This window comes from Lemur catta, chromosome 11 (genome assembly GCF_020740605.2).
Source record: "Lemur catta isolate mLemCat1 chromosome 11, mLemCat1.pri, whole genome shotgun sequence".
Taxonomy (NCBI): Eukaryota; Metazoa; Chordata; class Mammalia; order Primates; family Lemuridae; genus Lemur; species Lemur catta.
Genome location: NC_059138.1, coordinates 65,300,388 through 65,312,394, shown reverse-complemented (window position 1 = coordinate 65,312,394; position 12,007 = coordinate 65,300,388). Strand labels below are relative to the sequence as shown.

General features: G+C 33.0%; 1 protein-coding gene across 1 annotated transcript in view; it reads right to left on the bottom strand.

Moving 5' to 3' along the window:
• Window positions 1–761: 761 nt before the first annotated feature.
• Window positions 762–12,007, bottom strand: part of AHR (aryl hydrocarbon receptor) — a 47,558-nt gene continuing 36,312 nt past the window's right edge. The window contains exons 7-11 of the mRNA XM_045564366.1: window positions 9,871–10,073; window positions 8,997–9,106; window positions 8,207–8,348; window positions 4,309–5,566; window positions 762–1,312 (exon numbers count right to left, since the gene is read on the bottom strand). Coding sequence (XP_045420322.1) covers window positions 1,166–1,312; window positions 4,309–5,566; window positions 8,207–8,348; window positions 8,997–9,106; window positions 9,871–10,073 — 1,860 coding nt within the window. The 3' untranslated portion in view covers window positions 762–1,165. The remainder of the gene's footprint in view (window positions 1,313–4,308; window positions 5,567–8,206; window positions 8,349–8,996; window positions 9,107–9,870; window positions 10,074–12,007) is intronic.

Here is a 12,007-nt window from a genome sequence, read left to right as displayed (position 1 = left end):
ACCAAACATCGTTATCTTCAATCTTAACACTCCTCAAATATGAGAAAAACAAAGTTTCCACTGTTCTAAGAAGTGAAATTTATAAAGTCAACATAATATATCATAAAGGATTATAGATCTAAAACAGTTTTTAAAGACAATTTATACACATTGAAATGGGTGCTTTGCTTAATTTAATTAAAAAGCTAGAAATAAAACTGCTTCTCTTCATTGCAATTTAATAAACATGGTTCAGATTTTTCACATTGCAACATGCAACCATCATCAGGGAGATGTCAATAAACAGTGGTATTATCTCTTCTGAAAACACTGTTGAAATTTACTGTCTTAGTATTTTATAATTAAGAATTTGGAAAGAAATTTTACTTTTAAATTTTTCAACATAAGGCACATAGCAACATTTAAAGTCTAGAAGCAATTAGATTATGTAATAAATAATTATCTTTTCACTCATTATTTGCCCTTTACCTGAAGAAAGGTGAGTGTTAAAACATGCCTGAATAAAAATGATTGTATTTAGGAAATACAAATAATATTTGTGCGCAAAAGAATGTTATTAATTTAAAAAAGAAAAAATATTTTATATAAAATATACATCCTACAGTGTTATAGGTAGAAAAAAATGTGAGGCACTTAGATTAACAGTGAAGGAGGAAAGCAATGAGATTATCTTTTTATAAAAAGCACCAAACCATTTAACATCTGAGAGAAAAGCAGAGGCTAAAACGATAAGAAAATAGTTTTGTAACTTTGTATAACTTTGTATTCTATGAACTATTGAGAATCCAGAAATTCAAAACTCTAAGTTTTCATTTTTATTCTGACAGAAATAATTCAAATAGAGAAAGTTTTGTAATTTAACAGTCTTAAAGTTCTTCTCAATAAGTTTTGCATATTTTTTGGTGCTCAGAATAATGTGAAATGTAGATAGTATCTCACTACTCCGTGGCAGTATACTTTCTATTTTAATGACTATAGTATAATTTTGATATTTTCTTTTCTAAAAACAAAAATTAAAATTTGGCTTGGAATAAGTATGAACAACATGCATCAATGTCTCCATGTGACCTTGCTGATGTCCAACATTGACAGTTTTATTACTATTACTCTATAATCCATTACAAACTAATTTAATCCAAAAACCAAGATCAAAATTGCCTTGGAGTTACAAGAATCCACTGGATGCCAAATCAGGGAAAGGTCTGGCTTCTGATGAATGATGAAGTGGCTGAAGATGTGGGGTAGTCTGACTGTTATTTATGTGATTTAATTCAGCTGGATATGTTTCATTTAAAACTCCTCCATTCTGAAACTGAAAACAAAAATAGCAATATAATTTATTAGGACAGATCTTTCAAATATCTTAAGCCATTAAATAATATATTAATATGTATTTTTAGAACCAGTCCTGCATGTTGGTAAACTTCAAATTCCTTTACTGCTGCTATATCTTAAATCTTTCATTCAGTAAAGACATATTGCCTACATATTATGTATTAGTTGCCTTTGTAACTGTTTGGTTTTTCCACTAATTTGACAAAAAATTTTGAAGATGGTACAGATGAGTAACACAACCTTCTCATTTCAGATGGCCTTCAGGTCAGTTAGAAATTGATGGGTCAAAAAGCACCAGTCATGAATCACAGTTAAATATTCTTTGTCACAAGTAGGTTTGCTTTGACCAGACTTCATCTCAGTCAAGTTCTAGGTATCAATGAATTGATTATATTCAAGATTACTACACTGGACTGCACAAGACCTAGGACTTTTCCACAAAGGCGAATTCTGATTTTCTAAAGGTTTCTTGATATTCCTAAAATATTACACAATGGGTATGATTTCCTTAACCAATTCTTATTTATAATATACTTTAAATTAATGAATACTAATAAAAGCATTGTCCTAATTACAAAATCAAGTCACCAAAAGAAAGTGCTCTTTCTTGCCTGCTTACACTGAGATTAGTCTGATTTCTACAACTACTACCAGAAAAAAAAAAAAAAAAACAAGGAAAGACATGAAGATACATAGTTCTGTAGAGTTTTATAGATTATAGAATCTTTTTATTTTATAATATAATTAGAAGTTGTGGAAACTTTCAAACAGATCAAAATCATATCTTTACTTGCTTCAAATAAAACCTACTTTTCCAAAGCCTATGTGACATTAGACTTTAGTAATCAAAATGCTGATGACTTTGAAAACTGTCTAAAACATATCACAGATATACAGTAAAAATTACATAATCTATATCTTCAATGAATGGCAACTCTGTCAAGTCTTCAAATGGATAGTAATAGTAGTTGCCCAGATAATGATGGGTCTTAAATGAATTTTTCTCATAACTCATAACAATGTATGCCAACCATTCTCTTTAAATATACTGTATAGAGCAGTGTCATCTAATAGAAATATAATGTGAGCCACAAACAGAACTTTAATTTTTCTAATAGCCACATTAAAAAAAGTAAAAAGAAACAGGTAAAATTAATTTTAATAATATATTTTATTTAACCTAATATAGCCAAAAATTTATCATTTCAACATGAAATCAATAAAAAAAGATTTTTTTTTAACTTTTATTTATTTATTTTTGAGACAGAGTCTCACTCTGTTGCTCTGCACAGAGTGCTGTGGCATCAGCCTAGCTCACAGCAACCTCAAACTCCTGGGCTCAAGTGATCCTTCTGCCTCAGCCTCCCGAGTAGCTGGGACTACAGGTGCACCATGACGCCTGGCTAATTTTTTCTATTTTTAGTAGAGCTGGGGTCTCGCTCTTGCTCAGGCTGGTCTCCAACTCCTGCCCTCAAGTGATCCTCCCGCCTCGGCTTTCCAGAGTGCTAGGATTATAGGCCTGAGCCACCGTGCAGGCCTGAGATATTTTACATTCTTTCTTTTTTCAAGCTAAGCCTTCAAAATCTGGTGTGTATTTCACACTTACAGCACTTTTTCAATTCAGACTCACTACATTTCAAGTGCTCAATAGTCACATGTAACTAGCGGTTACCCTAGGCAAATATGTAGGTCCACAGAGTTATTACTTGATTATTCACAAAGCAGCAGTACAAAGCGGGTGGCGGGGGGAGGACACTTAAAGCACTCATGTGGTACTGATGTGACCCCCCTATTCAAAATGTAATCTTACATAATTAACTTCTGTACAATTTGCTTTACTCAAGAGTAAAATATGCTTATGTCACAGCAATGTTGTGAGATAGATCATAATATTATTGAATTTTAATATAATTAAAGCATGTAAGGAATGAGAATAAGAAAAACCTTCACCATCATTTTCTAAAAAAGTTCATAAACAGACAAAGCAAATGTATGAAAAAAGCCATAAGAAACCAGAGCTAAAGATTCACGTTATATTTTTAAATTACTACACTCTAATACATAGTAAATAGACATCAATGAACTTAACTTTAGTCAAGATATTCTTTAAAACTAAACTTAAATATACTTTAAAATGAACTAAATATTTTCTAATGGAAAAGCATGAATGCAACATGATATATTCCTAGGTGGCCAGAGAGTTAACTTTATGTTAACTTTTCAAAAAAAAAAAAAAAATCATTTTTAGATTTAGTGAAAATTTGCTCACTGCTAGATGGGTTCTGATGACACATTTAAACAATAAAAATACAATACCAAGCTTGATTCCCATGACAGAAAGCCAGCTGAGTTACCCTTTTTGAAAAATGTCAGAAAAAAAAAAAAAAGTAATTCCACCTTAAAGGATAACATGAGGAATGGGTATAGCACAGAGGACTAGCCAGAGAACAAAAAGGAGACTAGGACTGAATTCCAAGGATAATCCAGGACAAAAGCATTTTAAGAAAGCACACTTATACTTGATTTCAACCCAATTTCAAGCAGATATATAAAAATTTAGCTTTGAAGAAATTGTTCTTAAAAATTCAAATATATATTTTTACAGTTTGAATTTTAAAAAAGCCATATAAAGAATCAAGAAAGGTAAATCAAATTCTCTATTTTAAATATAATACTTTTAACTAATTTTACTTGGTAATTTAGGTCACCTTACATTAAAGATATATTCATGTTGCTTTAGCCCTTGATTTCTTTTTCCTTCATCATTCAGGTAAATGATATATTAGTAACATACTGAAAAAAGCACAGACTTATTAAAAAAAGTAATCGCAGATATAATTAAAAATGCTGTCTCCATGAACAACACAGATAATCAATTAGAATCAATCATGAAAAATTTGTAACTTATGTCTATTTATTTATAAGGTAAGAGGAATCATCAAAAAGATTTATTCAGTTTGATAAAAGCCTCACCTTGTTTAAAAATGCCTGTTGGCCTGGAATTATTGGATTGTACTGTATCTGATCCACGTGGGTGTGCTGAGGTTCTGGCTGGCACTGATACATTGACACCGCCCCGGCATAACATGTCTGAGGAGTTACTATGGCTGACTGTGGATTTATTCCATGCTTTTGGTTTTCAGGAACTTGTAAACAAGGGACAAAATCTTCTAAATTAGAAGAAGTAGTGGGGTATGGGGATGGTTCAAAACTCCCCATAGGAAAGTCTAACTCTGTACATTTGGAATGTTGTGGTAACACAGACTGATCATAGGAAATAAAGTTCTGTGTATAAGGCATAGTATCAATCTCAGATTTGTAGGGAAACTCTTGATTGGTCCCATGTAAGTGTGAAAAGACATTATACTGTTGTAGGTCTTGCTCAGGACAACTGAAAGGCACAGATTGGTTAGAGTTCCAATTTGCAAGCATGCTATTAACTTGCATCTGCTTCATTTTCTGACACAGTTGGTGCTGTGGCTCCACCACTACTTGCTTTTGGTGCTGCTGCAGGTGCTGCTGCTGTTGCTGTTCTAACTGTAGGTGCTCCTGTACCATACAGCTTGAGTTAAGAGCCATGGACTGCTGCTGTTGGTAATCGGAACACATGAAGGTAGACTTATTTAAAGAATCCTGGATATATGTTAGGATTTCATCTGTTAAGTCAATGTCTCTGCAATCAACCTCACCAGAAAAGTCATTTCGGAAAAATTTTTCATGCTGCATGTGTTTAATATCCTCAAAATCAATGCCTAGGTTTTTCATAATGCTGTACAAGTCATTATTTTTATCTTGGAAGAGCTCTGTGTGACCTCCAGAGAATGTTGGATTCATTTCCTGAGACTGATCAATTTGCTCATGTTTCAGGATATTAACATTTCCCATTGGTGCAATATTGTTTTGCCAATTGCTGCATTCACTCACAGGTTCGTTAAAAAAATTTCTTTCAAAAGGTGCAGTACTTGAAGTACTTGAAGCAGGATAGAGATAAATAGACTCATCCTGTTGCATCATGGCAGCCAGGACGGAATTAGGATTGAGAGAGTCCTTGTTGAGAGTTGACTTGGTAGCAAAGTCTTTTCCACTAGTGCCGTTTTTAGTTCTTACTGGTAAGGGATCCAGTATGGCAGGAAAAGGGTTGGTTACCTCATACAACACAGCTTCTCCAGTGGTGAACATAAAAGGCAACTTTGTACTTCGTTTTCGCAAATGCTCTGCTCCTTCTTCGTCTCTAAAATTGTGTACAAGAAAGTTAGCAGATATTAGGAAAAATTCTATCGTATAAACATGTTAAAATCAAATAATACAAAAAAAGAAAACAATAAGCAAAATATACTTTGAGTTTGACAGCAGGGAACATAGAGTTTATTTTATTTTGACCTAAATTATTCTTGTGACTGGTACCACAGAATTGTTTTTTACACGAATGTATTTAAATGATTTAGATTTTTTTCTAAAGTTTAGTACAATAATTAATTCCATAGTCAGATTATATCCTTATCTGACATCCTGTAAAAAAAAAATTATGTGTGTAATAAAGATCCAAATATAAAAACAAAACTATAAGAATTTAGGAAATCTCAGTAGGAGAGGTATGTGTAATAAAACATAAAATCCAGGAGGTATAAAGGAAAAGAGAGGCATAACTGGCAATATGAAAATGAAAACTTCTGCATTTTTGAAAAAGAATTCATAAATCAAGTTAATCATGGAGGAAATACTTGTAACATATATATTTATAATTTAATACATATAAAAGTTCATATCCATAATAGGTAAAGAGCTCTAATAAATCTAAGAGAGAGGCAAACTATTCAATAGAAAAATAGGCAAATGATATGAATTGGCAATTCACAAAAGAAAAATATCCTAGAAAGATATAAAGAGATGCTCTGCCTCATTAGTAATAAGTAAATGAAAGTAACTAATCTCTCTTAGTAACAAAACAAGCACACAAAATATTAATATCAACAAATGTACAGAAATATGAACAACAGAATTAACCAGACCACTGATATATAAAGAACATACAACAGAACATGTATTCTTTACAAGAGTACATGGACTATTTTACCGACATTCACCATATATTAGATCATAAAATAAGCCACCACAAATTTCAAAGCACTGAAATTCTTTCAAAGAACTGAAGTCTATTCAAAGAATGTTCTCCAACTACAATGGAATTAAGCCGAAAATCAATTTGTAAAATGACAACTAGAAAAATCCCCATCTGTGGTCCCTAACCCCTGGACCAGTGCTAGTCCATGGCTTGTTAGGAACCGGGCCATAAAGCAGATGAGTGGTAGGCGAGCCAGCGAAACTTCATCTCTATTTACAGCCACTCCTCATCTCTCACATCACCACTCCCACCCATGGAAAAATTGTCTTCCATGAATCCAGTCTCTGGTGCCAAAGAGGCTGGGTACCACTGCTCAACATCACAAAGTCAATAACACTATATTTCTAAATAATTCATGAATGAAATAAAAATGAAAATGGGCAAATATTTTTAACTGAAAGATAAAAATTAGACATACCAAAACATGAGGGTTGTATTTAAACTTAAAGGGAAATTGATATATATGCTTAAATGTCTACCTAAAAAGAATAAGTTGGAAACAACTGCAAATTATACTCAAAGAAAGTAGAAAGAAGAAAATAATAATGAGCAGACATAAATAAAAAAAGAAAATAAATGTACAATAGGAAAAATCAGTAAACCGAACATTGGATTCTAGTAGAAACTAATGAAATTGATGGCCTTCTAGCAATACTGATCAAGGCAGAGGCATAAATTTTTAGAGGTACATACATATCCATGTACTCATATACATAGGTACATACATACTCATGTACTTTGATCGGTACTTACATAAACGTTCCTGGGTTGGTAGACTCAGTACTATAAAGACATTAATTCTGCCCAAATGATCTACAGTTTTAAGGTAATCCCATTCAAAATTCCAACAGATTTTCTGGTGGAAATTGACAACTGATTTCTAAAATGTACATGGAATTATAAAGGGAAAAGAGCCAAGGAAATCTTGAAGAACAACAAAAAAAGCTAAAGAAACAAAATGAAGACATGCACTCTGATATAAAAACTTATAATAAAGACAGAGTAACTAAGACAATACAATGTTGGCACAAAATTGACAACTAGACTAACGGAGCTAGTACAAGAGAGTTCAGAGAAAGAACCACAGTTAAAATCCCCTGATCAAAATGCAGTGCAGTGGGGAAAAGAGGACATTTTTAATAAATGTTACTGGTCAACTGGATACATACATTAAGGGGGAAAAAAAAGGAAAAAAAAAAATCAATCTTGACTCCTACATCTCAAGCTACAGTCAATTCTCCAGAGTGGGAGAAAACTTTTGCAATGCAAATATTTGACAAAGGACTTGTTTCCAGAATACATAAGCAACTCTTACAAATCACTGCTGTACTTAGACAACATATTCTAAACCAAGTATTGTTATATTTTTCTTTTTATTTTATGGATGACACGAGCTTTTCATCTGTCCTTCATATGCCCAGGATAAAACCATGGAGTTTTCTTTGCTTATTCTCTTTCTGCAGCTCCACCTATTTAACTGCTCACTAAAGTTTGTCAATTCTAACTACTCAATGTCTCTTACCTGTTCCCTCTTCTTTCTAGACATATTTATTTCCAGATTCAATTCTCTTAGAATTATTTTTATGTTTTCATGTAAGAGGACTTATGGCAAGGGCAATACATGTAACCTAAATATTTGTATCCCCGTAATATGCTGAAATAAAACAAAAAAATTAAAAAAAAAGAGGACTTATAAATGAAACTGTTGTTAAAAAACGAAAATGAAACATTCCAAGTTTCTGTGCTTACGTTAGAGGTCTCTGAGTTGCAACGATATAATCTGGCCTTCCATTTTTAAAAACTAAACGTGCATTAGACTGGAGCCATGTCCATCGATTGTTTTTCGTCAGAAGCCTGAAAACTATCATGCCACTTTCTCCAGTCTTAATCACTGAAATAAAATAAAAAAATTAAATTATCAAACCCCAAAACAATATATTTAAGAAAATCCCTGAAACAAACCCCTCTGACATATTTCTGGATCTATTTCATCTATCACCAAAGATGATGACTATCTTGACAACTTTTAAATACAGTAGATTAAAAGGCATGAAAATAGTTCTTCAGAGTTGTTTTTTTCCTATTTTACACTAAATTTATTATTTAAAATGTTAAAGGGAAGATGAAGTAACATTCAGATGATTCTAGTAACACAGAAAAGTTAAAAGAGTATAAACTGGGGGAAAAAAAGATAAAAATTATTTTGTTTTAAACAGGAAAGGTTTTCCTACAGCCTAATACTTTATAATTTTAAAGTTTAAATCTGTATTAACGTAGATTTATGAATTAATGATGACGCCACTGAAAACTTCCTGAGCAAAACTTCATGACCAAAAATAGTCATGTTTTTAGTAAACTATTATATTCCTGTGAGGCAGCTGTACGGAAGTTAATGAATGAAGAGTGTAACTCTGGTTAATCCTAATGGTATGACACGAAGTAGGCTATCCAAATAGTTTACTTAAACACACTATCTTTGAAACACGTACTAGAGTACATGCTGTTTTTTCTGACATGTTCCTAAGGAACTACAACTTACTCCGCATATGGAACTCGGCACAGTAAAGCATATCAGCAGCATGAACAAACTGATACCCTGATCCGCTTGTGCATAGCTCTTCTTCAGTATATCCTAAAACAATTTTTCCTCTGTTTAAAAAAAAAGGAAAATAAGAATGAATTAAGATTTAACATAAATGAAGTAACCAAGATCAATTCATTGGCTATAATCTATTTTCTGCAATATGTTTTACTTGACATTCAGAATTTCACATCATCAGGTGGAAAAAATTAAACACATCTATGCAAACTGCTCTCTTTTGCTTACAGCTGCAAATTTCAGTTTTAGTCTATTTTCTTTTCCTGAATAAAACTGTGAAAATCAGTATGGCTAAAAATAAATCTAATAGAGAGATTACAATTAAAACAAAATCTTTGATAAAAATTTAAAATGCTTATATTCTATTTTTGGGGAAACAAAGGTTTTCAGATTAGCTGTCTGCATTCCCACATTAGAAAAAAGAAAAACATTGATACGTTTTGATGTGATATAAATGCTTAACACCAGATTCCACTTTGTAATTTTCTGAAAGTTATTAAATTCCTAGGATTAGAAATCAAATAACATTTGTACTATTTAAAAATGTAACACAAACCAACAATAAATGTCATCAGAAGGATGAACTTATAAGCATATCATTTTTTCTGGCAAGTACTGTAAAAAATTACAAAATAATAAAATGATTTGTGAGCCTGATGAAATTATTTTACTTTAGAACGCTATACTGAAAGAATATGAAATAACAGTAGCTAAATAATAAACAATATTACAATCTATACTATGTTTTACATGCTAAGAGAGACTTAATAAAACGAAATACACATTTGACGAAATAAAAATGAAAAAGTCTTACTTAGCATCGCAAGCAGTGGGTGTAAAGTCTAGTCTGTGTTTGGTTCTAAAGATGAAATTTTTGGTTCGGATTTCAAGTATGGATGGTGGCTGAAGTGGAGTAGCTATTGCAAACAAAGCCAACTGAGGTGGAAGCATTGATCCATCTTTCCCTTTCTTTTTCTGTCCATGAAGATACTTTAACCTCCCTTGGAAATTCATTGCCTTAAAAAAACAAAAAAAGTTCATTAAAATTAGCAGTATAAAATAGTTCCTTTTAAAAAGGTTCCATCATCATGGCTGTTTCCAGGGCTCTTGATAATTCCATAAAAGTTCCTGAGGATAAGAACTGCTAGTTCCTTTCACTTCTCTCTCTACAGGGGGCCCACTAAAACTGTCCCAAAATGTAGTATGAGGAATGTTCTAAGTGAATTGGTAAGAGAACCAGCCCTTGATTCTAATGGTCATAACAGGAATACCTGTACCACTCTCTGACCTTGCAATTACCCTATCATTTTCAGCTAGCACAGCTCCTTGCACACCAGGCACTCAATATATATTTCCTGAATGAATGGTGAAAAAGTCCTGAAGTAAACATTAATTTTAAGACATACTACACGAGCTATCAACCAGGGATGCTTCTCACATCAGTCTGATAGCACCACAAGGAAGAAAAGACCCTACTGTACACAGATATTCCACCTCAGAAATAGAACCAAGGGGTATGTTCTGAGAAATGTACTGTTAGGCATTACGGTACAGCCTATGGCTCCTAGGCTACAATCTGGTATAGAATCTTACTGTACTGAATACTATAGCCAATTATAATACAATAGTAAGTATTCATGTATCTAAACATAGAAAAGGTATAGTAAAAATATGGTATAAAAGATAAAAAAATTGTATACCTGTATAGGGCACTTACCATGCATGGAGCTTACAAGGCTGGAGGTCGCTCTGGGTGAGTCAGTGAGTAAGTGGTGAGTGAACGTGAAGGCCTAGGGCAGTACTGTACACTACTGTGGACTTTATAAACACTGTACATTTAGGCTACACTGAATTTATAGAAATATATTTTTCTTCAATAATAAATTAACCTCGGCTTATGGTAACTTTTTACTTTATATATTTTTAAACATTTTTTTAACTTTTCAACTCTTTTGAAACACATTGTACATGGCTGAGGCAGGAAGATTGCTTGAGGTCAGGAGTTTGAGACCAGCCTCAGCAAGAGCGAAATCCTATCTCTACTAAAAACAGAAAAATTAGCTGGGCTTCATGGTGTGCGTCTGTACTCTCAGCTACTCGGGAGGCTGAGGCAAGAGGATCGCTTGAGCCCAGGAGTTTGAAGTTGACGTGAGCTAAACTGATGCCACGGCACTCTAGCCCAGGCAACAGAGCGAGATGTTGTCTCAAAAGAACAAACAAACAAACAAACAAACTCCCTACCTGCAAAAAAACACATTGTATGGCTGTACAAAAATATTTTTCTTTAAATCATTATTCTATAAGCTTTTTTCTATTTACAATTTTTTTTTAAACTTTTTTGTTAAAAACTAAGACACAAACACATGCATTAGCCTAGGCCTACACAGGGTCAAGATGATCAATAATGCTGTCTTGTATCTCTATACCTTGTCTCACTGGAAACTCTTCAGGGGCACTAACATGTATGGAGCTGTGCTTTATGATAACAATGCCTCTTAAAGGAACTGTCTGAGGGGGTTTTACAGTTAACCTTTTTGTTTAATGAGAAGAAGGAGTACACTCTAAAATAATGATTAAAAGTATAGCAAATACATAAGCCAATAACACAGTCATTGCCATTATCAAGTATTATGGACTATACACAATTGTATGTGCTCTTTTACATGTCTGATCGGGAGCGCAGTAGGTTTGTTTATACCAGCATTACCATAAACACGTGACTAATATGTTCCACAATGATGTTATGACAGCTACATCATCACTGGGCGATAGAAATTTTTCAGCTCCATAATAATCGTAAGGTATTATCGTCACTATGTGGTCTGTCATTGACTGAAACACTGTTAACGCAGCACGTAACTGCACATACTGATTGATCTTGGGCACCAGTATGGGGAAAACTATCTCAAAGCACAATTCTAACCCTAGGGCAACAATATTCTCTTCAGAAA